General features: G+C 42.8%; 1 protein-coding gene across 1 annotated transcript in view; it reads right to left on the bottom strand.

Annotated features, from left to right (window-relative positions):
• SVEP1 (sushi, von Willebrand factor type A, EGF and pentraxin domain containing 1) overlaps positions 1-22,788 on the bottom strand; it is a gene marked incomplete at its 5' end in the record, with an annotated part of 254,483 nt that overhangs the window by 70,649 nt on the left and 161,046 nt on the right. Inside the window, 13 exons of the mRNA XM_019518196.1 lie at positions 1,176-1,349; positions 3,855-4,025; positions 4,558-4,681; positions 7,632-7,756; positions 9,156-9,331; positions 10,044-10,245; positions 12,242-12,399; positions 13,262-13,463; positions 14,584-14,697; positions 16,432-16,545; positions 17,323-17,419; positions 19,250-19,341; positions 19,971-20,132. Of these exons, the coding sequence (XP_019373741.1) occupies positions 1,176-1,349; positions 3,855-4,025; positions 4,558-4,681; positions 7,632-7,756; positions 9,156-9,331; positions 10,044-10,245; positions 12,242-12,399; positions 13,262-13,463; positions 14,584-14,697; positions 16,432-16,545; positions 17,323-17,419; positions 19,250-19,341; positions 19,971-20,132 (1,911 nt within the window). The remainder of the gene's footprint in view (positions 1-1,175; positions 1,350-3,854; positions 4,026-4,557; positions 4,682-7,631; positions 7,757-9,155; positions 9,332-10,043; positions 10,246-12,241; positions 12,400-13,261; positions 13,464-14,583; positions 14,698-16,431; positions 16,546-17,322; positions 17,420-19,249; positions 19,342-19,970; positions 20,133-22,788) is intronic.

The following is a 22,788-nucleotide window of genomic DNA, read 5'->3' as shown; positions in this document are numbered from 1 at the left end:
GGGGGGGCAGTGTGTGCACGTGTGTGTGAGTGAGGAGGGGGAGCTGCTCAAGCACTAGGTCCCAGGAGCCTGCCATGGGTAAATGGTGGGGACAGGGAACATATGGAGGAGAGCTCCCCTGGGCAGTGTGGTTCATGCTGTTCCCACAGCACTCCGCATGGGGCTGAGCCCCACCTTCTCCTGCAGGGGCAGCCCACATCACACTCCCACTGGTGCCCACCACCTGGCCAGGTGCTGCTATGCTCCCCCTGCTTCCAGGGGCAGCTCCTGTTCCTGATGTTGCCCCTGCTGCACTACGCCGTGTCAGGCAGGCAGGCAGCTTCAGCTGGGTGGCTCCTGCCCCAGTGCGCAGGGCTCTGGCTCCAGCTCCTGGGAAGGCGGCCAGGAGCTGAAGCCGAAGCCCCATGTGATGGGGCAGGAGTTGCCTGGCTGAAGCTACTCATCCGGAGCAGTGCGGTGCAACATGGGCAAGTTCAGGAGCTGGAACCAGTGCTGGAGGTGGGAGGCAAAAAGCAGCATCCAGCTGCAGCCACACTGGTAACAGCCTGCAAGAAGCTGTGCATGCTGGTCGGGGCCAGGCTGTGGGCACCAGTGGGAGCCCAGTGCTGGCTGCCCTGATGCAAGTGGGTGGGCTGGCCCCATGCAGAGCACTGCAGGGACAGCTGCAGGCCAGTCCAGTCACCTGGTGGGTCAAGATCTGGCCCGCAGGCCACATTTTGCCCATCCCTGACTTAGACCTTGAGTCCTTGAGGGGCTGTGAGACAGCCCATATTCTTGAGAACTTGCCAGAAATGTACCTGTTACCCCAAGCTTTCTCTGTGAGGGAAGTGGTAGTGAGGGGAGAATCTGATATAGGGTGAATTCAGTTTTGAGGCTATGAAGGAAGCTGTGTTGTGTCGCAGAAGTCCTACTATAAAGGGAACTTTTGCTGGAATGAAAGGTTTTCAGCTTTGTTCTTAATACCTACTTCATTTTTTATAACAACAAGACCAGAGTGTGAGAAAAGCACTATGAAAACTTCAATAAAACAAACAATTCAGTTGCCCTCAAGTGGGGCCATATCTTGCAAGTTATTCCAAACTCCCATAAAGTCAGTGGGAGTTCTGAGAGAGGAAGAGCAGCAGGATTTAGCCCACAGCCATGAACAATACAACCACCTAGATGACATATCTCACCAAGACAAGACGGCGAAATGCCATTCCAACTTCCACTGTCAGTGCAGAACATCCTGGAATCTCCTAGTAAATAATACCCATTATTGCACTGGTAGGTAACCGTGCTGCCAGCAAAGAAGTCCTCAGAGGAATAAAATCCATGTTCTAAAGGTGGAGGCACTCCACAGCTGATCCCTGAAAGATGGGTGAGGAAGGAGAGCATGAATATGCTGGCCCATCAGACATTCCATGAAAAACCTCTTAGTGCCACAGCAACTAGCACAAGATTCAACTTCAGAAGAAATTTCAATGCCTGAAATCAAAGGAGCTACACCGGGGCAAACTTGGGGTGCAGACAGAAGTGCAGCTCTCTGCTGTAACTCAGAACGCTTTGCAGGAAGTGTTCTGAGTTACAATGATCCCAGGGGGAGGGGAATCTAGCTGCTGGCTGGGAGTCTGCAGACAGTTTCCCCTAGTAATGGCCCCTCCTCCTTGCCAGGCCACACAGTTTTCAGAATGGGAGGAGGGAAAGGAAACAGAGGGAGTTAAACCTAGGGTTTTTTCAGCCCCCGTTGGAAGGTGGGGCAGATAAACTGAATTCAACTGCCTCACCCTCTGGTGCTGGCTGGGGAACACCTAGAATGAGCTCCTTTCCCCACTTCCATTCTGAAAAGGGCTCGTAAGCTGGCAGGCAGCGCAGACACAAATTACAGAAGACAGTTTGTTTTGAAACATCTTCATCTGAACCCTCATGCAACGAGGGGTCACATTTTCACACAGTTGGCCATTTTTGAAGTGGTCTGCAGCCATGAACTTGTGTTTGGTCACAGCTATAGCCCACTTTCTGTGGCCAGATTGGATGAAAATTGTCACTTCTTTCTGTGCCCTTGATTTGTGAGCTTTAGCTTTTACTGCCCCACTCAGGAAAGGACAAAAGAGAAACTGGAAAATAAATTAAAGTAAGACTATCTGGGCTCTTGTGTGCACACGTGTGTGTTGGAGATTGCACTATCAGCAAGCAGCAAGTTTCTAATTATGGCCTGGGAATAAAAAATGCACACTAAAGACTAGGGTGCAAAAGCCTGTTGGGACTGACTCACTTTCTCCTCATCTGAAAATGTCAGTGTAAATAAAATGCTCAAAAAAATCACACATTTACCAGCCATCAAGATTGAAAACTTCCGTTTCTCAACAGAACTACAACATTAATAGCTTCAAAACAAGTGTTTCCGTACAGCCATGGCAAGTGTGTTTTAACTGTGATATAATGGGTTACTACTCAAAGCAAGTTGGTAAATGAATAGTTTGCTCCTGCCACCGGCAATAAGACAAGCTGGGGCTCTGCGGACCCATGTGCAGCTTCCCAGCTGCTTACCACAGCCGGCTTGGGACCCTGCTGCAGCTGCTTGTGCAGCCTGCCTGCTTGGGGATGGCCTGAAACTGAAGCTTAATTACCCCGATTAAGCCCAAGGAAGTCATTAATCCATGCTTAATAAAGTGTGGATTAATGGCTTCCCCAGACTTAATCAGGGTAACTGAGCTGCAGTTTCAGGCCATCTAGGAATCTGTAGGGAGGAGTGGGATTGTTGTGGCCACTTGGCCAATCACAGGCATGGGGGGACCCCACCATGCTCAGCCTGTGAAAATGGCTGCCAGCCCCAGGATCTGCCCAAGAAATTGGCCAGCCACCTCCCTGAGTTCAACAGACCCTTATCTATATGGCTCAATGCCATAGAGAAATACCTGATCTAGCTCTTTCAGAACAGTTATCTTCCAAATGAAATTATCTGTAATAGTTAAGAGAATAGCTAAACTGCATTTTTCAGTGAATTTTTCCCAGTTCACAAAGACGCTTGTGTAATGTGTCTAACTCTTAGCCTGTGAATAGTTGCAATTATAGAAATGTGAAATAACAAAGGCAAAAAGGAGCCTGGAGTTGGGAAAATGGGAACCAGAAGAGACAGACAGGACATATTATGTTTTAACAGGTCTGATCTTTTAATAGAAGATCATTTAGGTACCTTCTGTGGCATTACTTTTATTCACATATAACCATTTCAATGTCATGACTCAGATTTAAAAGTGATAGTTAAACATAATGCAGATGCTGTAGCTTTTCCTCAGAAGAGCTTATGCTCAGAAGCCTCCACCGAGTGAAGGTGTTCAGAATATGATGGCTCTGATCATGACATACTAATTTCTGTCAGACTTGGCTATCAACAAACCTACCTTTCAATCTTTAAAAGGAAAAGGGGAGCTGCTGCTTCGGAGTATAAGCTGTTAAGTGCTATGTCTGCAAGCCCCTGTAGCAAGTTACTTAAATCACTTCAACTTTGAACTTAAACAAAACAGGGTTAGTGATGCAATGGTTGTGCTACCCTTGTATTGCTACAGAGCAATTTGACATAGATACACAACTGTTACATCTGCCTACATTATCAATCATCATTTTTAGGAACAAAGGGCAGCAGAATGTGGCTGTATGTCATTATGAACCTGATAGAGTAAAATATTTAAGCACAAGTTTATCTTTAACACGGTATGTACATATTTGAATAAGAATGGGCTTAAGTTTGTGCTTAACTGCTTTGCTGAATGAGGGCTGCTAAAACCCACACAAAACCCAAAATTTTTGAAGCCTGGTTTGTGACCGATGCTTTAACCTGCTATGCCTATGGTATGCTAGGATGAACTACTTACTTTCACAGCGTGGAAGAGGTCGAGTCCATTGTCCCAAATTTAGACAGTGCTGGACAGAGTTCCCTACTATCTGGAAGCCTGGGTCACAGAAAAGGCTCACTTTTGACCCTGGCTTTAAATCAGTCGATAAGGTCCGCAGATGAGGTATGGATCCTTCTAAGGATGGGCAATCTGAGGAAAAAGATGCACGCATGCAGAGCTACTGATGTTGCCTTGAATCAGAACTTTTTACTCTTTGAACACTGGATACTGTGTGAGCTTATGTAGTGATGATAACCCTGAAGAGTGGTATACTTAATATGCTATCTTGTACTCAGATTCAGAGGGCTTCACAGTACCTCAACACTTTAGAACTGAATACACTTCTGAGCAAAAGGAAGAGAAATCAGATACTAGAACAGATTCCAATTGCTGTTAGCATGAATGACCAGAACAATCTTCTATCTGACTCAATATCAATTTTCACTCTTTCAACATCCCAATACAGGAAGCCATAAATCTCTGTATGTGATTCTAATGACCTTTTGTTACAAAAAACTGGAATTTTAGGAATGAAGACTGGATGTTCCAGCCATTAAATTATCAAAATAAATCATTCCAGGCCAGCAGGGCAGGGGTCACAATATAACACATTTAACCTTATAAACAGAATCATTGCGATATTACATTGAACAAAAACAGTTCTAAGAGATAAAGTTCTAACCAGCACAAAATATACTGTTGTAATCTATCTTCACTCTTCCAACAACCCCAGGCAGGAAGTCAGGCCAAGCAAATACATTTCCTTTTTGGAGTTCCTCTGGACAGGAAGTAGCCAGGGATTTTACCTAAGGGTTCAAAACAAGTGGTTAGATATAGCTGGCCAACTACTCAGCAAGCTTGGCAGGAAAAGAATTAAAGCAAAAATTTCCTCTCGTATCTGCATGGCAGTCCTGAACCTAGAGTTTTGATCCTAAGCTTGTTAAGCTGAAGAGAATCTTTTCATTGATTTTAGTAGGCTCATGGGTATTCTGTTTCATTTACATGTCTGCATTTTCTACCATCATCAATGCAAAGGCAGAATAGTGAAGTCATGTGCTGCTGGGTGGACCTGTGTACTGTCCTAACATTTAAAAATAATACCTGTTCCTTTTAATTGCAGCTGTCTATTTGGAAGAACAGCATATTTTCCTCACTAACAGGCAGATAAGGGAAAAAAATCAGAATAGATGATCTCAAGTATCTGAAGAAGAAAAATCTAACAATAAGAGGAAGCAGGAGCTGAATTTAGAAGAGCTACAGACCTGACATGCTTGTATTTCTTCACATCTAGTTTAAGGACAAGAAACATGACATGAGTTTTCTGAAATTCCTAACTAAAGCAACACTATTGTGTGACACCATTGGTTAGACAGACATATTCTAAAATAAATGGGAGTCCTAACACTATTGTTAATAGGAGAACTAGATTCCATCTAACCAAGAACTGGATAGAAAACTGAAATGCCAGGGAAAATGGCAAGAAGGCCATTTAGTAAAAGGAATGCCTCTGTTCCTAGAACAAAGAACAGAGGTGTTTGCAAATATTATGACAGAACAGTTTTCCATTAAAAATGCATTTTGGCCAACCTATAAGAGGAATAGGACAACTTCAATAGAAAAGAGTTTTACTGAAGTATTAAAACTTTTTTGCTTCACTACCATAATGTCAAACCTCCTAGTTTTGATAAAACTAAGAGGGAAAATGGAGCGAAGTACTCACTCTGTTCCTTTTTATCATGTAGTAAACTCTTAATGTGCCAATGTGCTGACTGCATCATCTTGGGGAAGAGGCTAGCTTTTGTTATATGTGCAGGAGGATTTTGAATAAGTACATCTTGAACTGATTGAGGAACTTGGTAATAGAAGTGGCTCCTTGAATTAGTTTGCATTGCATTCACTCTTTCCACTGCAATTCACAAGTTAAGGAAGGAAATGGGCTCTTTCAGTGGCAGTGCACAGTATAAAAGGTGTTATTATTTAGTGTAACACCATAACTTCGCTGTAAAGGCACCATGCAGAATATCATAGCGCTCCCTGGATGGCCTCCAGCAGAAACATTACTCTTAGCCAAGCAGCTGTTTAAAATGATGCATGACCTAAAGAAGACAAATATGTAGTAAAATGATAATAAGAAGCTTCCTGCCTTTCAATATATTAAAGAGGTAAGTGTCTGCCTGCAAGAAGATGCTTATTTAATGAACAGAATATGTTAATAATTGAACTACTGTGTCTGCTTCCCATTCCGTGTTTGAGCGGAAGTGTGGTGGAGGAACGGTTCTGATTGCCATTCTAAAGAACAGATAAGAATTGTGAAGAATAGAAAGAAGAAACCACTGGGTAGGTGTGCCTTAACATATATATGGCAACCCAACCACTCACAAGGGATAGCTGTAAGTCTGAAGTGGTTAGACGAATAGGCATGCAGGCCCAGTGGCTTGCATGAAATGGGTGCCTGGCCTCGTCCTGTTTCTGATGAATAAGGATACATAAAAACATAAATGAAATTTTACCCTACAGTCAGACTAGTACAGACGGTGGGGTTTTTTTGCCTTCCTCTGTAGTGGGGAGTGTGGCCCTCTCCCCTCACAGCAGCAGGACACAGTCTATGTTTGTCCCTCTGCTTTACCTGTGGCAGGTTATGTAGTGCAAAAGGGTTCATTGTGTAGTTTTAGTAGCAGGCTAGAAAAGGATTTGTGTAGGCTGGTTTGAATAGGGATAATCCTGCCTCAGGCAGGGAGTTGGACTAGATGACCTCCAGAGGTCCCTTTCAACCCTACTTTTCTATGATTTTATGCCTTAAACTCTAGCATAAAAAATAACTGTGATATAAACAGAGACAGGGAAGATGATTTACTATTTGAAGCTCTAATAACAAAGAGGTAAAAAGTTTATGGGAAGTTTACTCGACAAATTTCCCTGTCTTCATCTTACATCTGTCTTTTATCATTAAGACCTTGGATTTCTGTGCATACCCCAGTGAAAGGTCAGATTTTTCAAAAGCACTCTTCACTGACCCCTCTCTGTTTCTGCTCAACTCTATGGCTGTATCCATATAAGCAAGGGCATGATGTTTGTGGCACCACAAACCTCTTTGTGGTGCTACAAACTGCACACAGGGAGTGTTTAAATGTGCCCCATGCTGCAAATTTGCACCACGCAGCCAAAATTTGCTACTAGGAAATCCTGGTAGTAAAACAAAGCACAGGGAAAAAATACAGTGCAGCGCATGTGATGGGAACATGTGCCCGAAAACACGGAGGCATAATCCTCCAGGGAGATTAAGAAGTGTCTTCACTTCCAGTTGTGCCCTGGCTCCTCCAGCATGCTGGGAGCCAGGCATGGATAGTTTGCCCAAAGTGGGACAATCTGTCCCTCCATAAAGCACATGGACAGGTGCATGTGGTGCAGCAAAAAGTAGCAGCACAAATTTGTGCTGCTACTATTTTTGCCACTGCACTCGCATGCCCCTGTACGTCTGGACTATAACACTCAGCAGAACACAAACTGGGGCAGCAAATCTGGGTTATTCTGAATGCCAGAAGGGTATAACAGCAGAGGTGTAGTCAAATGGCAAAATTAAAGCTTTCTTTCCTTTTCTTCATTTCCTGTAACTTTTAGTAAGTCCCCCAACAGAGGGACTGATCTGATTCCCATCAACTTCTGCAGGAGTTGAATGTGATACTGTAAGATACCAAAGCATTAACGTTGATTTGTTCCTTTGCTCTGAGCCGGCCAAAATTCTAAACAAGCATTCACCTGCTCTGGGGAGAGGACATGGTCCCAGATGTTGAGCTGGCTAATAGAGCCCACAAAAGACTCAGCTGGATTAAATCCTTCTCCTCTCTGGTCTTGATCCTGGCCAAGCACAAGTGCACCACCACCTAAGAAGGAATAAAAATGGTCCTGAGAAGAAGTTGCTGTTGTTTAAAGATGAAAAGTATTTTCAGGATAAAGCTGTCTTGTACACAGGGACACCACAGCAGCTGATAATCAAGTTGCAAATCAATCTTTATTAACTAAACCGTGTTGTTAACTGGGGATACTTTAAACAGATGTTTCAGAAGTGCATTTCCTTTTGAAAATTAATCTAGGATTTATCACAAAGCATGTACAAGTACACCTAATAATGTAATTAGGAATTATTAACTGGCTTAACATAGTTCATGGTATCTAGGTATTTTATAATTTTCCTTATCAATGTATTAAAACTGTTAAAAGCCTTTAAAAATATCACACAAAGTGAGTAATGTACCATGCAAGTTAATTTACTTTTACCTCATTTAACTGGAGCACAGCAAATGGGAGCATTTGGTATCTATGACCATGTGCATGATGGTATGAGTGTGTGCTCATTCTTTAGAATAACCACAATGCATTTGGAAATAAAAGGACAGAACAAAACTGCATACAAGGGCTATGATTACACATGTGGCCCTACCTTTAAGACGAGTTTTCTTAAATTCTAAAACACTGCACAATTCCTGCAGTTCATGAAGTTAAAGCATTTTAAATTATCAATTCTCTTCTCTGGAAAGTGATCCAAAATGGATTTTTTGCTACTCTGTGGCTACTCTCTCAGATAATGTGTTGCATGTCCCCTTGTGACAGTTTTCAACTGCAGCTGTTTTGAATAGTGCACTCTGCAATCATTGTATGCTTCATGGACTGTTAGCATCTTTAGTTTAAATAAACAGGTGGTTGAGGGGTTTATCACCCTCCCCATTAAATCTTTAGAAATTCCTCAAGGTCCTAAATGAACTGGCAAAATAATAATTTCTTTCCCTAGCATAGGAAATAATGAAAGAAGTGGACATAAGAGTTCTGCCATTCATATTTAGGCTATCACACATAAGTTTCCAAAACTGTCAGGACAAGATACTGTTGCAATTAAATTCTAAGGACAGTCATACAAATGATGGGGAAATATAATATGTTTATTGCTAATTATGTTTTTAAACCAAACTCATGATTGAGTTTAACACTGGCATCCAATTATGAAATTTGTTCTCATTAAAATATCCCAGGGTCAGTTCAGCATGTTTCTTAAAAATATCTATAGGCAAGATTCTGGCACCCCTATTCAGGCTGTATGAGGTATTCCTCTGCAAATATGCACTTTGGTTACAGTAAAACTACATGTAGAATGAAGACTAGTCCCTCTGAAGAAGGATGCTATACCTGAATCCAATGTGGGATAAACAAATGTCAGCTTTGAAACACCACAAACTTGGTAATATTAAGAATGAGGTAATGGAATCAAGAAATGTAAAGAAAACATACCAGGGATTTTTGAACCAACTGAGAGACCACTGCCTCCATCAGATAACTTCCCATCAATATACACTTTCCAGGCTCCATCTGTGCAAGTCCAGGTGATTGCAATGTGATGCCACTTGCCATCATTCATAGAAGGGCAATCTGTGATCTTTTCCTTCCCATTCACATAAAGAACCCACCTGCACGATGAAAAGACAGAAGGGGCATGTGACACATGTTTACTACTGCATATAATACCAGAAAGGGCGATTTGCATCATACTTTTTAGAGAGGATCCTTAAAGTTAAGTTGTACACAGCATCTCAAAGCCCATTGGTCATTCAGGGGGTCACAGCCAGTACTGGAACTAAAACGGGGTGGGGAGAGGGGGTGGAGAAGACAATCAGGACAGTAGCCCCAGCACATACTTGGGGGGCGTGGGGAAGAGCTGCAAAAATACCAGCCACTGAAGCTGTTGGGTGGCTACATGCCCATTACTGGCAGCCACTGCTGCCCTGCATGCTCCCACTGTACAGGATGCAGAGCTCCCTTGTTATAGCTCTGGTCACAGCAATAAATAGGCTCAATAGTAAGCTGCTTTTTTTTGGTAAATATTACTTTAAATATATCTTTTATCCTCTGCAAAAATAGCCCAGGGAGAAATATTTTACCTTCTGCATATTACCTTTTTCTTCTTTCTTCGTTCTCTTTTATTAGCAAACAACTGGCAAAAAGTAGTTTTGCAATTCAGATCAGGGAGACATATCATTCAGAAGGACCAGCTACAAAATTTTCACTTAGATTCATTTGTGAACTTACCCAGGGGAAGGCACTGTTTGAGGATCCTCTCTATAAAGAATTATAAACATTTATAATCTTGAAAGGTGACAGTACTACTACAGGTTTATTTACCCATTGTAATCTGTTAACAGAAATGCGTTGTCACTTCCATTATCTACCGCATAAGAAATTGGAGTCCCATAATTAGTAGTGTCAGTGGATCTCATCCAGAAGGCACAGGTGATATTACCAAGTGATGGGAAAGTATTGTCAAGTATGACATACCCATAGATACCAGAAACTTCAAAATCCAGATTAAAACCAGAGGACTGTTCTGCAACAAACAAGTAGCATTTTCAGATCTGCAGTCTTACAAACACAGAAACAAATTAAACTAAACCTTATCAAATGCAATAAAACTGAACCACAACCAGTCTGCAAAATATTTGCTTTCCACTTCACTGAACTAGAAGTAATATATTCTATTCTGAGGCCACTGTGTTTTCCTCTTCTTAAAAATACACTAGTAGACACCTTGAGCCCTCAACAGCTACAAAACATTCAAAGAAGCACAGTTAAAAAAATATGTAGGTTTTTTGTAGATAATGAATCTTCCATAATCTTTTGCATGGCTTTCAGCCCTCTGCCAAAGGACTACGGTGCCAGTCTGCCGATCCTCTATTATTCCCCTCTATTCAGTACTGGTGAGGCCATATCCAGAGTACTGTGTTCTGTTTTGGGTCCTCCACTACAGAAAGGATGTGGACAAATTGGAGACAGGCTAGCAGTGGGTGACAAAAATGGTGAGGGGGCTGGGGGAGATGACTTCTGAGGAAAGAGTGAGGGAGCTGGGCTTATTTAGTCTACATAAGAGAAGACGGAAGGGGATTTAATAGCAGCCCTCAACTACCTGAAGGGGAGTTCAAAAGAGGATGGAGCTAGATTATTCTCAGTGGTGACAGATGACAGAACAAGGAGCAACAGTCTCAAGTTGCAGCAAGGGAAGTTTATGTTAGGTATTAGGGAAAATTTTCTCACTGAGAGGAACAGGTTAAACTGGAACAGGTTACTCAGAGAAGTGGTGGAACCTCCATCCTTGAAGGTTATTAAGACCCAGCTAGACAAAGCCTTGGTTGGGATGATCTAGTTGGGGATGGTCCTGCTTTGAGCAGGGGGTTGGACTTGAAGACCTCCTGAGGTCCCTTCCAACCCTAATTTTCTATGATTCTATGATCTTATATCCAGAGGTTCTAAGGCACATCCCCACGAGCAGAAATGCTTGTTTCACTGGGGACAAGTAGCAGCAGCACACCTTGTGCTGCTACTACTTATCCCTGGGGAATACCCATGCCCTGAACGCTCCAACATGCAGCATGTTATTCTGGGTAGGGTAGGGCCAACTCTGCTGGCCCCAGCAGCTTTACCTGGGGGCCTCAGAGCTGCAGCCATGGGGCTCCTGCAGCAGGGAGCCTGGATGGCAGCTGGAGTGTGACTCCGACCCTCTAAGCTCCAGTTTTGGGTAGCACGTCCTGCTGCCATACACACCACCCTGCTTTTTTAGGTGTGGGTTTTTTGACCTTGGGACCTCCTGGGGTTTGTGAGAGAGGTTTGGTGGTGGTTTGTTCTGTTATTTTTAGTTCCCTAAAGTACATGGCATTGCTATGGAATAGCTCTATTCAAAGTACTGAAAAGTGCTTTACAAAGTTAAGGTGATATTATGAGCAAAAACAGTAACTATTATTCACTCATACAGCCGTAGTACACACAAAGTTTTTGGTGGGATAGAGGAGATGAAGGATAAATGACTAGTACATCTCCTCCTCTTTTGTAAAGTTGCCAGAGGCCCTTTTACTTTCATCTTAGGATCCACAACATACACATAAAATATCATCATTTTAAGGGCTTGTGTAAAAGACAAAACTGATCTCAGGTCTAACTCCAATGACATCAAAGAAGTTACTACAGCTTTAAACCTAGACTATTATCTTTGATGGTAGAAACTATGTTCTTTGCTACAACATCATCTCAGTTTCTGATACAGAGCACTACAAGCAATATATGAAATATAAAGAGCTAAGGCTAGTACCTGGATGGGAGATCCTCGAAAGGAATTAGGTGCTTAAATATGAGTTATATAACTAAATACTATGGACAACACTATGGACAAATACTGGGCTTAAATAGCTGGGACATGTGAAGTAAATCTAAAAGCTGAGTACACTGGGCTAGCTGCTGCACAGTAAAAGTCATATGGTATCAAGTGAGCCAGTGTAATTCTTATCCAGAGGCTCTGTCAAGCCACCTTTTGCTGACACTTTAGTCCTGTGTACCTGTTTCACACCTGCTGCCTGTAAAGCCAGGGGGACATTTACAAACGTACGAGTTCAAGGCATCCACACAGGTTGCTTGGTTTAAGCAGGGGTTGGATTCACACTCATTGATGTTCACTTCACAATGCTGTCCCATGTACCCCGTCACACACAGACACCTGAGGAGGAAACCAAAATACTTTTCTATTTTGGCTGCTTTGATTACAGAAACACTGTCCATAATATGATGTGTTGTTTGTTCAGAGACATCCTATTCAATGCTTGTCATCGTTATATATATTACTTCTCTCATTGTAATAACACCAGGCCTGATTCTGAAAAGTGCTGTATACTCTCAGCTCTCTCTTTAGAGATGGTGCTGGGCTCCTCTAAACAATAAGCTCATTGTTTACAGCTGTCTTCCACTACAGCCCAGGTCTGACATCAGCATACACAATTCTCACTGAAGTCAATGAGAGCTCAGACTGTGCTCACAGGATCTGAGCCAGTATAGATAATTAAGCTCTTTTTCACCAAAAAGGAAAGACAAAAGCAATTCTGATGTCACATCTGACCATCTACTTCCTTCATTTTGACTCTGGCCATAATCTTTTTTCATAATAAAATATGGGAAGGCCCCACCAATGCCTGTATCTGCTGCTGCCCTGCAACCCCAGAAAATTTAATACAGGGTCTACACAAAATAATCTTCATTGTACAATGCTCTTGTGGAAGTCAATCATCAAGCTCCCTCGTTGGTAAAAAGAACCTGAAAAACAAATTATTTTCAGTAAAAGAGCATGCTGAAATTCCCACCTACTCTAATGGGTGGAATTCCGACTACCCTTTCATCTTCAACCTCCATGGATTCTCTTTGCTACTTCTCACACACTTTTAACAAAAGTTCACCCCATCACATTTTTCAAAAATGAACACTTTGGGATGCACACTGATGATATATTTGGTGTATCAGCCCAACATGTTAAGCCTGCAGTAGATCTGGCTTTGCACATTACAGGAAATCAGTTCCTGGTTCTTCACCTGAAGCTGTTGATATCATCTTTGCATGTAGCCCCATTCTTACACGGTCTGCTGAGACACTCATCAATGTTTTTTTCACACAAGGCACCGGTAAACCCAGAAGGGCACTTGCAATGAAAACTCCCGATCCTATCTTCACAAATAGCTTTGTTACGACATGGGTTTGAAAGGCATTCGTTCACTTCTGTTTCACAGTGAGAACCTGTGTAGAAAGAGGAAAGGCTACAGCTTTATTTTTAAGTAACAAAGTTACAAACTCTATTAGGAAGAGCTATTTTGCAGTTTTCAGTTTTTGGTGCCTCTGACAAATCCCAAGACAATAAAAATGACAAAGAATTCTTTGGAAAACATCAAACAACAAATAGAAAACTACTATGCTTTTTCCCTCATCTGGTTATACTATATTGTTTGGGTGTATCTGTTGATGCAATTCCACGTACCTTCATTACATTTTGGAAATATAGGATATATAACATACCTAGGTGCTATCAACTATTTAAGGTGGACGCTTCCAATAATATTAAAAAAATACTGCGATCCAATGAGATCACTGGTATCATGCTGCAAATGGCAAAATAACAGATGACACTACAAGGTAAGAATCTGACTGTTCACAGTCCTAAACCCCATGAATCTATGCTATGCATTCCCAGGATGGAGCCACTAAATGCATCTTAAAATAACATCAGTCAGGAGCTGAGAGACTTTGAACAACTGATGAGCAATAAGGAGGAGTTGGGAAACCTTCCTACCATAGAAGTTAAGTTGGATCCCTTTCATTAGAACAAAGTTGGGATAGGGGGCAGAGGGGAGCCCTACATGACTACCCAGAAGTTGAGTTGTGCATCATGTTCCAAGTTGATACACAAGGCTGAAGCAACTGTAAAATGTAAAATCTGAGCTTTGCGGCCACCTGGCCTATCCAATTAAGATAGAGAAGATCTGGAAAAAACATTCTTTTATTTGACAGAAAGCAAAAAGTACTTGCAGAGACGAATGGGATGGGAGTGGGGTTCATTTTAACAAACAAAGGAACAATTTGGCCCACAGAGCTACTGTAGGAGATAAGTAACAGCAATACAACTTAACACTTAGAGAAACACTCATATTTCTTTACCCCTTTGCTCCAAGTCATGCAGTAATTTAAACAGCAAACATGGGAAGAGAAACTAAAACTTCAATGTCTCATAGACAGTCCAAATGTCCAAACCAGTGTTTAAGTATATGAAAGCATCCCTGACTTGCACTGTCAATTTCAGTGAGTGTAAGGTCTTTAGCTAGCATTATAGCAAAGGCTGAACCAATCAAGAAACGGAGCTGACCTGTGTATCCTTTTGTACATGTGCAGCGATAAGCACTGATGTCATCAACACAAAGTGCTCCGTTCTGGCATGGGTTGGAGCTGCATTCGTTCACATCTTCTTCACACAGTGACCCTTCAAACAGTAATGGTTAAAAGACATGGTATATAGACTTTTCACAAATGAATGGGATGCACTCTGTGGTGCCTAGTTTCAAAACCTCAGGGGCAAAATATCACTCATGTCATAAACTACTGAGATCAGGAGATAAAACTATGTACCTAACTGCCTCCTTGAGAACACCTGCAGAGACTTTCCATAGCCCTCACTGCTGAGCCCTGGGAGACTGTCCACAGTTTTCCCCAGTATCATTTTAAACACATTAAGGATTTTTACTTAATTTTGATTTAAAAAGCTTATAGGCATCATATGATGAGGGAAAGGGACTGCTCTGGTGGGAAGTATTACTGTGTTTACCCAAATCCAAGATGAATTATAGTTTAAGACAACCCCCTCCCCAATATTTAAATTCTATACAAGGAAAATTATAAATTTGTTATAATTTTCCATGTGTAAAATCTAATTAATGGAAGGTCATCTTCAATTTGTCCCCCCGCAAAGCTGTGGCAGGGAAAGCAATGGCAGGGGCTAAGGGACCAAACCCCTGCCCTTTGCCCCCCTGCTGTGCTTATGCCTGCCCCCCTGCTGCCTGTCTTCCCTGCCATGTACAGTGCCTGCCCCCTGCCTTCTCATGTCTTGTCCCTCACATGCCTGTGCCTTCTCTCTTGCTGCCTGTCCCCAGAGCCTGCCTGTCACCCCCCTTTAACTGCCCTCCACCCCGGTGTCTGTTTCCCTCCTCCCCTGCCCCCCTTCACCTGCCAATTATCTTTGTATGGCTCCAGCTCCGGCTCCAGGGGAGACACCAGTGACAGCCCCCATCTTGGTTCAGGCTGGCTGAGCAGAAATAGTGACAGCAGCTCCAGGCCTGGCCAGGTAAGGGCTGGAGCCACAGCCAGACCTCCCGCGGCTGGGGGCAGGTAGGCTGCATGGTCTCTCCTGTGCACCCCCCGCCTCACCATGGATCTCCCTTAAGCTTTCCCCTCTGTGCACTCCTTTCCTCATCACATAAGCCACCCCAGCCCAGAGCAGTCAGTATATCAGCTGCTAACCAGTACCTTCCTGGCCCAGTACTCAAATCTAAGACAAGGCTTTTTTACCCCTGTGTTCATTGGGGAAAAAAACCTTCTCTATCTTGGATTTGAGTAAATATGGTAGGTCTTTTTATACCTGCTCACAAGGCTTGGATGATAACACGTTCTCTATTTGATCATTCACTTTGTCTTTAAAAATTGCTAATTAAACCCACAACCTGACAAGGTGTGTAAACAGGTTCCAGCCCTGAAGTATGCGAGTGACCTCTCTGATTTCAATGTTTGTGTATGTGGGAATTCAGTAGCAACACTTTTCTGAAAAAAGAATAAAGGTGAAAGAAATATTAAGCACCTGCTCCTAGGCTGAAAGTTAGGTACCTGCCAGCATACCTTGCTTATCAGCAGCCTTGTATTAGGCAGTCTCCTCTCAAGTACCTAGTTAATATTTCTTTCAGCTCCATTTTGTTTTCAGAATGAAAATATTACAGGCATACCAACTAAAACATTTCACGCTTCTTGAATATTAATCCTTCTGTTTTACAAACTATTCACATACACCCAAGATTTTCTCTGCCTAATGGGACAAATTCAGCACTGCTATAATTCTACAGTCAGTGAAGAAATAAACATCAAGTTAATAGGTCTGTTTTACTTGTGCAACACAGAGCTGATGCCCTTTTAAAGAAGTGTTATGAAGTAGTTAAATTACTCCAGTCACCTGTGTAGCCTGGCTGGCATTGGCAAATGAAGGCTGCAATGCCATCTTTGCAAACTCCGTTGTTGAGGCAGGGAAAGGATTTGCACTCATCAATCTCTAGTTCACATTTTAAGCCTAAAATGGAAACAAAGTATGATTACATTTCAATCATAGGAGCAAAGAAATGGAATTAAATCACTGAAACACAGCGGTTGTGATTATTTAATTTGAAAAATACATCAGATTCATTAATAGTCTGGAGAACTAGACATTTCAGCCCATATGCTTTTCTATCCAATATAATGTTTCAAATGAACAGGTGAGAAAATGCTATCAGAAATATCGAGAACAGATCAGGCAGCACAATACTGCAGTATGATCAGCTCCACTACCTTAGTACTGTATATGTTATCACAGATAGCTGAAACAAGGATTTTGATGATAGTGGAGTGACAAAATATCCAGCTGTGCTGGAGCAACTGGATGGCTCACACTGGTCAGAACAGGACGGATTAATACGATTAGCTGACAGCAGTATAAGCTTCTCAGCCCAGCTGTTTTCATCAGGTAGGATTCCAGATACACTCACGCTTGGTCTAAATATTGCTTCCATGGAAGTTAATGGGAATTTTATTATTTACTTCAATCAGAGAGAAGTTTTTCAAAAAATTAATTTTTGACCTAAAGGAACACAGGCAAACATAATTCAACTGTAATGAAAAGATCCAATTCTTTGTTACAAATGTAGTGCAAATAATAATGAACAATCCATGATGAAGATTTCCATTAGTTTAATTAGTCTGTGCTTTTTCTACTGAGACTGACCTATACCAGTTAAATAGAACGGGAGATTCTACCTGCCCCATGTTGTGACTGACCTTCTTCCTTCCCCCAATCCACTGCATAATTTACCTGTATATCCGGGGGGACAGATGCAGATGTAACCACTTCCAAGCTGTTTACAAGTTCCATTATTATGGCATGGTTCCAGGAAACACTCATGAAAAACCTGTCAAAGTACAGAAAAAACTCATGAAAAACAATATGGCAAAGAATGAGTCTGACATACAAACATACACACTACATAGGCCAGTATGTATCCCACTGCCAAATAGAAGGCTATTTAATTATATCTAACAAGTTTCAAGCAGCAATCTAGAACACTGACATACAATTTCATCTCTCCATATCTCTTATTTTACTTGTCTTCATTCACTGACTTGTCTGTTACTCGAGATTTTACTGTCTCTATGTAGCATATGCATCTGTTGCCTGTTAATTTTCCATGATAATTTGTTAACATAAAACCTAAGTGACAGGCAGAACTGCAAGATTATCATTAGTTACAATCTTCCATATCATTATTACAGCAGTAGATTTTTTCATGCTGACTCCTTTGTTAACAGCAATTGTTCTTTGCTCCAAAAGGGAAGAATAAGTCATATGCTCATGCAGCTGAAGTTCTACATCCAGTATTTTTTGAATGCTCTATTTAACAAATATTCAATAGATGTTTGCAGTACTTCCTCTATAGCTGTTTATATCAATGATAGTCATGTGGTGGCATGTAAATAAGGTCTTCCTATCACAGTTCTCTACCAGTTCTATTTCAATCTTCCCCCTTTCCACACAGACTATCCTAGCGTCAGTCAATTGCAGTGAATGGCAGAGATGAGCTGGGTGGATTCTGTGGACTTCATGTGTCCCATAGATACATTTTAGCCTCCTCTATTGACCACAGCAAACAAGACACAGGTGTTTAATGAACTGAGAAGGACTTTTGGAATCAAGGACTTTTTTGATGGTATCTTTTATTGGACCAACTGTATAGCTGGGAGAGATTATTTTTAGATGTTGACATTCTAATTATTATTATACTATGATAAAAGGCTCTAATTCTGCAAAGCTGTTGAGCTTTTAACTTTAAGAAAAACAGTGATGCAATTAAATTCAGTGTGCTTGTTGAATCAGGTGTTAGTTGTCTCTCTACATATATTTTAGGTTAATGGCTCAGGCCCAGCTTATCATTAATTATTCTTGTTTGTGGGACATGGCATCTCACAGTCAAATCATAAAAGACTGCTACACTTGCAGCAATGAGGTTCTTTCCTCAAAACACATCCTCATGGGAGTTGTCTCTACTCACATAAATAGTTCCATGCATTTCAGAGAGGCTAATCACAAGCAAAAGGGGTTGAAGAATGTGTTCTATAAGTCTCTTCTTATACCTCTTCTTAAATTTGTATGTATAGAAATACATAAATAAAAAGAAATGCTTCACAATTAGGACCCTAGAACCTAACGGACTATTGTGAAAGATGGTGTTACAAAACAGATCAAATCAAAAGACGAACATGCTGACCGCTATCATAAGAGCTATATTTCAAATGTGGGGCAAGAAACTGGGTCCTCTTGTCTTAAAGTAATGGCTTAGTGACATTCTTTATGAAAGGCTAAGATTGCCTTTGGCTACATCGAGTCCCTTTCTGCCCAAATCATTCTGTAATAGCAACAGAATTGGAAAGAATGCTGTAGAAAAGCACTATTAAGTTACCATTTGGTACAAAAGGTTACTAGAAAATACAAATACAGTTTTTGTGAAGGAAGCCATTACTCAGGAATGAAACATATATCCTGCAAATTTTGCTAGCTAGTGAGTTATACCTCACACTGCTTTAATCAAATAAAAGGGGCCCTCACAATAATTATTTCAGCGTGCTTCAGGAAATACACTCAGCAGCACAATTATGTTACAGAAATGCATTAGCCATTTAATATTTGTAGAAGATAATATGCTTCTTCAATTAAAGCCAACATTATTAAAAAATGTTGTGCTTGCCTGACTGCTGACTTTATACTGTTTGCTGATATTTTCTGGAGGGACAGGTACCATTACACTCTCCTCAGCTGCTGAGAAGGTAGAGCCAAAACCTGAACAGGGTATAAAGGAAAGCAACTGTTAATGCAATATTACAGGATCCTCACTGCATTGTAGTGATGCATTAAAAAATGCTACAGGGAAAGTGGTTTTATGGGAATAAATCCCAAAACTTACAGTAACAACTTATTCAATTAAGCAACATCAGAATCAATAATAAATGAGGAGAGAGAACCAGGCACTGTAGCAAAGTCTTTTGTAAGATGCGTTTCCCAGACAGTCCCGATTTACAGCTTAGCTCATGAAATTAATCACTTTAGTTTCCACAGATCTACAGTAAAATTTTCACTGATTTCAAAGAAACTGGAATCTAGGCTGTGTTAGGGAGCCTAATGCAGAGTACACAGTCCCCCATTTCTGATAACAAAGAACTAACTGGAGATTTACAGAAGTTTAGGGTTCGAAGGGACCTCATGAGATCACTGGGTCCAGCCCCCCTGCTCTGGGCAGGAATCAAAAGCAAGAGTGCAGCAGGTCAGGAGAAAATTACTTTGGAAGAAGAGTGAAGTGAATGTTGCCAAAAGAGGTAGCTTATTCTTCCTCTGGATGACTCCCAAACACATTAAAAGTCAGATCTGGCCACCTTTATGTCACATTCTTTGGAGAAAATGACTCAACTTACTTGAACAGTCTGTGATAGATCTGGCACCTATGATGGTAGTTGTTCCATAAAAGGGACAAGACAAGCAGTAGGACTTCCCTGGGTCTGGCTGGTAATAGTCTCTGGGGCAGGGGTGGCAAGGAAGTAAACCGCTGCGAGAGAATTCTCCTGCTGGACAAGGTACTGCAAAGGGCAAAAGAAAGCTCTGATGATGACTGGCTTCCAGTTACTGCTTACTTTCCCCACAGATAGGCACCAATAAACCATGAGAAATTTTCAACCAGAAGTTGTGCTTATTTCAACAAACATTAGCAAGTTAAGCATGGCTCTTGAAAACAGCTGCCACACACTCCCTGAAGGCCTTGTAAGGCATAAACACAATAACATAGTGATGGGTAGGTAAGTGGAGTATATAAGTCCCGGGCACTGCCTAAGGGAGTTGCCAGAATGGTGCTAGGGGGTACCTTACACTAACATCCCCCATCCATCCTCCTGCACTCTGCACCTTCCTTGTAGTGGCTCTGGCTCTAGCAGTGGGGATGGCAGAAGAACAGCAACAGTGCACAGTTCAGGAGCCACCGGTAGGTTGCTGCTTCATAAGGAAATGTCACCTTTTCTTTACTGCCAAAAAAGCAGTATTTTTTTGGCCACTGACATTAGCAGAAAAAGAAAGTGATACCTCCCTCAGAAGCAGTTAACTTTTTGCCATTGCGTCTGCAGCACATCACTACCACCCATGGTGCAGTTACTGATGCATAAAAGTGTATTCAACAAGACCTAGGGACTACACTCACTTTGGCAACAAGAGTCTCTTCTTTCTTGCTACTGGACATGGACAAATGCTCACTGGAGCCTTTTCAAAAAGGAAAGGTGAGCTGTACACAGGAATGCACAGTAACTGTTATGCTCTAATTACTCTGTGTGCATGGGCCTGTACAGATACAGGTGAGCTAAATCACCCCAAAATTAACCCTGAATGAAGAAGGGCTGAGGCTGAAGCCTTTTTAGAACATTTATATCACTACAGGCCTGGGAAAGATAGCAGTTCAAGCATGACAGGCGCTGCATGCTCTGGACTAGCAGCTCCCCATCCCTTTTTGAAATGGCTCCCAGTGAACATTTGTGTATACCAGTGATTCTCAACCAAGATCTTGTCACATCTTAAGGGTGATGTGAAGTGTAAGGAGACAAATGTAGTGTTAGGAAATATGCAGATCAACTAAGCAGATGAGTGCTGGCTAAGGCTTGTCTCTGTCTGAACAAACCCCCAACCCCACTATCAGGCATGTCTCCAAGGAAGTAAGCACTGTAATCTATAAATAAGTTTTTGGAACTAGGTGCCACTCAATTCACATAATTTACGTTCAGGTGCCTCAAATCCAATGAGGGGTGCCTTGATCCCAAAAAGATTGAGTACCATTAATCTATACCCTCTGTTGATATGTCCAGATGAATGCGCTTGTGCCTTTTGCCCCATCTCAAACCCCTTTGAGACAGGGTAAGAGACATGTGGGAACAAAAAAAATGTGCCCCCCCCCCAAAAAAAAGACTCCGTAGAACAGTGGAGCAAGGCACGGTTCCAGACCGTACCTGGAGCCAGCAGGGAGTCAGTCCTCCACAAGAGACGCTTTGGTTTCAGCCAGAGTGTCTCTTTGGTGCTCCTGCTGCCCCTGGCTCCCAGCACTGCCCATGGTAAGTGAGGGAATGGGGGTAGGAGGGTGTGAGGGATGGCAGATGGATGTGGTGGGGTTTGGGGAGTGACGGGGCTGTGCGGGGTGAGGGCCTGGCCTAGACCAGTGCAGCTTGCTAGTCCGGCTTTGCACTGAAGCAGGTCGCATGACTCTGGGAGGTATGTGCAATAGCCATGCCTCCTGGAGCTGTGTGACCCATTCCACTGCAAAGCTGGACTAGTGAGCCACATGGGGCTAGGCCAGGTCCCACTGTGGGCCACCTCCCTGCAGGCACAGTAGGGCAGAGGTGGGACCCCGTGCACCGTGCGGGGCCCACGTGCCGGGCCCAGATGGGTCCTGCTGGCCCTGGGGCTGCTCGTGCTGCCTGGCCAGGCCTGTCCTGCAGCGCGCCGCCACAAGACCAGCTCAATCAGACGGCAGAGGGGCCCCAGGGCCGGCAGAACCCGGCTGGGCTTGGTATGCGATCCCCGAGATCTGGAAGCTGGCAGCAGCAGGCTCAGAGTGCTCCACTCCCGCTGCTGCGGCAGAAGTAAGTTATGGGCCCTGGGGACTGTGGCCCTCCACAGTGCCTGGGACCCTGGAGCAGGGGGGAGAGGGGTCTGTCATCCTCCAGGGTGCCTGGGACCCTGGGGGTTGGGCTGTGGCCCTCCAGGGGGGAGCTGGGGCCCTGCAGAGGGGGGCATGCCATGTGCTGTGGGGCAGGGGCTGCACCCACACAAGGTCCCGCACACCCACATCCCCCCATCACACACCCATCATGTGTGAAGAAAACCAAAAGTACACATCTATACATATAGTTATTTAGAATTTATTTTAGCATGATGCTAGAGAAACTGGTAGGCTTCCAAAATGCTTTATCTTTGTACATATACCAATAAAGCATTGCCCAACTAATGGATCCCCCCTCTCTCTCTGGGGGTGTGTGTGTGTGTGTGTGTGTAGTGATTTTTTGTTTTAATTGTGGAAGAACATAGACTTTGGGGTATTTTTAAAAATGGATTTGGGATGCCGCTGCAGCAGTCCAGCTGGCACAAGGGGTAGTATCCCCAGGTATCAATTGGCTGGGCCCCAGGCACTCCTGAGAGCAAGTAGCCCTGAGCTGCTTGCCAGGGCCGCTTTTTGTATTGCTGGGGACAGCACAGGTGCTA

Source organism: Gavialis gangeticus, unplaced genomic scaffold, assembly GCF_001723915.1.
Source record: "Gavialis gangeticus isolate Ggan-Ray unplaced genomic scaffold, GavGan_comp1, whole genome shotgun sequence".
Lineage (NCBI taxonomy): Eukaryota > Metazoa > Chordata > Crocodylia > Gavialidae > Gavialis > Gavialis gangeticus.
Note: the sequence above shows the minus strand (reverse complement) of the source record. Positions and strands in the feature narration are given on the sequence as shown.